We start from the raw sequence: 3910 nt of genomic DNA, 5'->3' as shown, positions 1-3910 counted from the left end.
ACAGAAAGGAATTTGCTGGGTGGAGAAGGGAGGAGCTTGGAGGGGAGGGGAAAGGTAGGGTATCCTAGGCCAAGGGAAATGTGTGAAGTGAATAATGGCATATTTTAGATTTCTGAGCAGTTTGGGGGTGGTGAGAGGGCCAGAGTGGAAGAGGCAAGTCCGGAGGGGCGAGCAAGGACCAGCTAAAGCACAGTCTTGTAGGCCCTGTGGAGGTTCAGCGGTTTAAGGAGGGCACTGGGAGCTGTGACAAATCAAGTTTACTTTTTTTTTTTTTTAAGATTTTATTTATTTATTTGACAGAGAGAGAGAGACAACGAGAGAGGGAACACAAGCAGGAGGAGCTGGAGAGGGAGAAGCAGGCTTCCCACCGAGCCAGGACCCTGGGATCATGACCTGAGCGGAAGACAGATGCTTAAGCTTAACCAACTGAGCCACCCAGGAGCCCCTCAAGTTTACCTTTTTAACTGGAGGCAGGGAGATCAGCGAAAAGGCTGTGGCAGTCAGTAATCCGGGTAAGAAATGGCCTGAACCAAGTCAAAGTGAGGACTGACGTCTGTGCGCACACACACAGGTTTTTACGAGGAAGAATTGTCAGCATTTGGCGGCCAGTGAGCCGGGGGAGGAAGCTGAGCGAGGAGTGCGGGCTGCTGGCAGGTTTCTGGCTGGAGTGGCTGAATAGAGAGTGGGCCACTTTGCTGAGGACACAGGAGAGGGCGAGCTGGTTTGGATGTGTAGAATTTGGGGAGCCTGTGGTTGGTTGCAGAGTTGGACAGCAGTTGGATCTGGGCTGGAGACACATCTGAGAGTCACCACACCTGATGGTTCTCGAAGCCACAGCAGAAGATGAGGTCCTCTGGGGAGGCGTGCATAGAACCAGAAGACAAGCTGCCTCAGAGGGCTGAGAAAACCCCCAGGCGACTGAGTCCACAGAGAGGGAGGAGGAGAACCACAAAGGGAGGTGTTGGGGGGGAGGGACTGAGACTGCCTTGCCCTTGCAGCTAGGTTGCCATGACTTGGGACACCCACCCCCACTCTGACCCCCCCAATCCCCTTCCTGCTCTAACTCAATTCTTCTGCTTCCCTTTTACAGACCAAATGTTCGCCATCCAGCCAGGGGTGGCTGAGGGGGGCCAGTTCCTGGGGGGCCCGCCGGGAGTATGTCAGCCGGAGCTCCAACCAGACAGCAACTCTAACTTCGTGGCGAGTGCCAAAGATGCCAATGAGAATTGGCATGGGATGCCAGGCCCCGTGGAGCCCATCCTGATGAGGAGCTCCTCTGAGTTGCCCTCGGCCAACCAGGCCTTCCAGGCCCCTGGACTCCCCGAGGGGGAGGTGCGCAGCCCACCAGAGGGGGCAGAGATCCCCAGAGCCGAGCTGGAGAAGTTGAGTGGGGCCAGCACAGTCTGCTCCCCGCTGGAGGACAACGGCTACGCCAGCAGCTCCCTGAGCACTGACAGCCCCAGCAGCAGTCCTGAGCACGCCTGTGGGACCCCTCGAGGCCCGGGCCCTCCAGATCCCCTTCCGCCCTCGGTGGCCCGGGCGATGCAGCAGCTGCAGGCCCAGGAGCACTACAAAGAGCGGGAAAAGGAGAAGCACCACGTGCATCTGGTGATGTACCGCCGCCTGGCCCTGCTCCAGTGGGTCCGAGGCCTGCGGCACCAGCTGGCGGACCAGCAGACCCGCCTGCAGGAGAGCTTCGACACCATCCTGGACAACCGAAAGGAGCTGATCCGCTGTCTCCAACAGAGGGCGGCCCCATCCGGGCCCCAGGATCAGGGCTAAGGGTGTGCCTCCGCAGGGGTGCAGGGGTGTATGTCCATATTTACCGGCATGTGTGTGGTTGTGCCCAAGTAAGTACACGCTTATTTGCTGGTATGAGTGCAGGTAAGCAGGCGTGAGGGTGTACGTGCTAACATGCGGGCAGGTGGGGCCAGGCACGGACCTCTATGGACGCACAAGCTAACGCAGGTGCAGGCCTGTGTGTGTGTGTACGTACGTGTGTGCATAGCATGTATGTGAGAGGGAGTAAGTTTGCATATGTATGCACGGACAGGTGTCCAACAGTGAGCATGTATGTGCACGAGTAAGGATATAGATGCAAAAGGTGTGTGTGCCTATGAGTGAGTCTGAGTGTGCAGGCTTGGGGTGGGTGCATATGAATGTGCCTTTGTGTGCGGGTGCAGGCTTGCGAAGCGTATAGTAGGAGCGTGTGTATTTGCATTCGGACTCACAAGCAGGTGTATGCAAGTACGTATCCAGTGGCTCATGTGGGGCATCCACACCCCATGTTACCCATCGCCAACCCTAGCCTTCTTTTCTCCACAGGGTCCCATTGCTCCGGAGAGAGCGCTAGCCTGCAGTCATTTATCTGAGGGTTGTGGCTGATCCGTTCCCGAGATTTCCCAGGCCACCTCTCCACCCTCTCCCCATCACTCCTCTCAGACTTCGCTCTGCTAAGGCTGTTGTCCCTGTTGGTGGATTTGCTGTGGGGAGTGTGGGGGCTGCTCTGGCCTGCCATGGCTTTTTGGCCACGATTTTGGCAGGGCAACTGGTAGAGAACTAGTATGAGGGAGGGCTGCTGGGGGTGGTGATGGACACTGTGGCAGGGATGGGGGTGGGATCAGAGAAGAAGATAAAGGACTGTCCCACTTGAACTCTGCCTTGGGGCACATGGGAGATGGGGAGGAGGGAGATGACAGTGGCAGAACCCTGTGAAGAATAAGGGAACGGGAATTCCAAAATATCACTTTGAAACAAACCACACTTCTCCACGGCAAAGGAACTGTTGCAGATCGTACTGATTTAAGCTTCTGGTGCACTTATGTGTGCTTATACACTTGCAAGGAATGGAAAAGGTGTTCCAAAACTGCTGGAGAAAAAAAAAATCTCACTTTCTTCTCTGTGCCTCTATTTGCTGTGCCTCTCTAGCTTTGGCAACACTGGATGTTAAATTAGGTTGGTCTGTTTTCCTGCAATCAGGCTGTCTGGGCCCAGAAGAACCATAGTCAGCTTTCCAGGGTGGGCAGGGGGCAATGTCAGCCCAGGCTCTGGAAGCTCTTAGGATGCTGGGTTATAACCCCTTCCGTCACTGCATGGTCCTTTCAATGGAGGTCGACAGGCTCCAGCAGAGGTTCTGTGAATTGGAGAGTGGGTGAATTCCGGGGAGAACCAAGGACTAAGGTAGCCAAGCTCTCTGGTTTGCTTTTGGGAGCCATGAGGATGCAAGGTCCTGAAAGGTGAGCAGTGGCATGATGCCCAGTCTCCCTGTATGCAAAATGGGGGTGCTCTTCCTATCTCTAAAGAGTTCTATCCCTGACAGGTGGGTGGGTGAGGGGCATAGGGAGTGAGGTTGAAGCAATTGTCCTGGGGAGTTTTGTGTCTAGCCCTTGCATGTTGAGTATGAACGTGGCCTCTGGGCCAAGCCAGGGTGAATAAACTGGGGCAGAGAAATGCATTTCTTGAGTTTGTGCTTCTGTTCTACCCGGGTGGCCTCTTTTCCACACCATGTGAGCTGCCCTTTTAAGCAGGGTTCTGGGTTGGGAGCTAGGGGACAGATGGGGGGGAAGTCACTGGGGAGGAAGAATTCAGCCTGCTGTGGCTGATGGGGGTGACAAGCTTCTCCTCAGGGGCCTCATGGTCTGACAGGGGAGACTTGGCCTCAGCCTGAGAGCCCTGTATGGGATTGCCCTTGTCCTAAGGCACCTTTGGGCCTGAAGGTGGGGGGGGGCATAGGCATCGATTGTGAGGGATACATATGCTCTCTGCGCCCCCCGCCCCCCGCACACTCCTACTCAACCCTGCCCTACAGCCACCACTTCCCTAAAGGGTGCCCTGACTGCAAAAGACTGATTAGGCTCCTCCGATGGTTCTGACAGATGCGGTTATAGCGCATGTCTATGTCTTTGGCTAT

At 55.7% G+C, this 3910-nt stretch overlaps 1 protein-coding gene across 3 annotated transcripts; it reads left to right on the top strand.

Moving 5' to 3' along the window:
- The first annotated feature begins 355 nt into the window (after positions 1 to 355).
- C2H1orf216 (chromosome 2 C1orf216 homolog) lies at positions 356 to 3454 on the top strand. 3 transcript variants are annotated; one of them, XR_855155.3, is made up of 3 exons: positions 356 to 512; positions 1091 to 1850; positions 2326 to 3454. XR_855155.3 is itself a non-coding variant. In XM_002917145.4 (3 exons), exon 2 carries the CDS (start codon positions 1096 to 1098, stop codon positions 1780 to 1782), a length of 687 nt encoding a protein of 228 aa, XP_002917191.3. In that variant the 5' UTR covers positions 356 to 512; positions 1091 to 1095; the 3' UTR covers positions 1783 to 1784; positions 2326 to 3454. The 3 variants fall into 3 exon arrangements, 2 of the variants coding, with proteins under 2 accessions (XP_002917191.3, XP_019652951.1); XM_002917145.4 differs by having other exon boundaries at positions 1091 to 1784; XM_019797392.2 differs by having other exon boundaries at positions 1091 to 3454.
- The last annotated feature ends 456 nt before the right edge of the window (positions 3455 to 3910 follow it).

This window comes from Ailuropoda melanoleuca, chromosome 2 (assembly GCF_002007445.2).
Source record: "Ailuropoda melanoleuca isolate Jingjing chromosome 2, ASM200744v2, whole genome shotgun sequence".
In the NCBI taxonomy this organism is placed as follows: domain Eukaryota; kingdom Metazoa; phylum Chordata; class Mammalia; order Carnivora; family Ursidae; genus Ailuropoda; species Ailuropoda melanoleuca.
Note: the sequence above shows the minus strand (reverse complement) of the source record. Positions and strands in the feature narration are given on the sequence as shown.

Bases quoted from the DNA above. Each gene is read 5' to 3' on its own strand.
- C2H1orf216 (XM_002917145.4), top strand. From the start codon at position 1,096: ATGTTCGCCATCCAGCCAGGGGTGGCTGAGGGGGGCCAGTTCCTGGGG.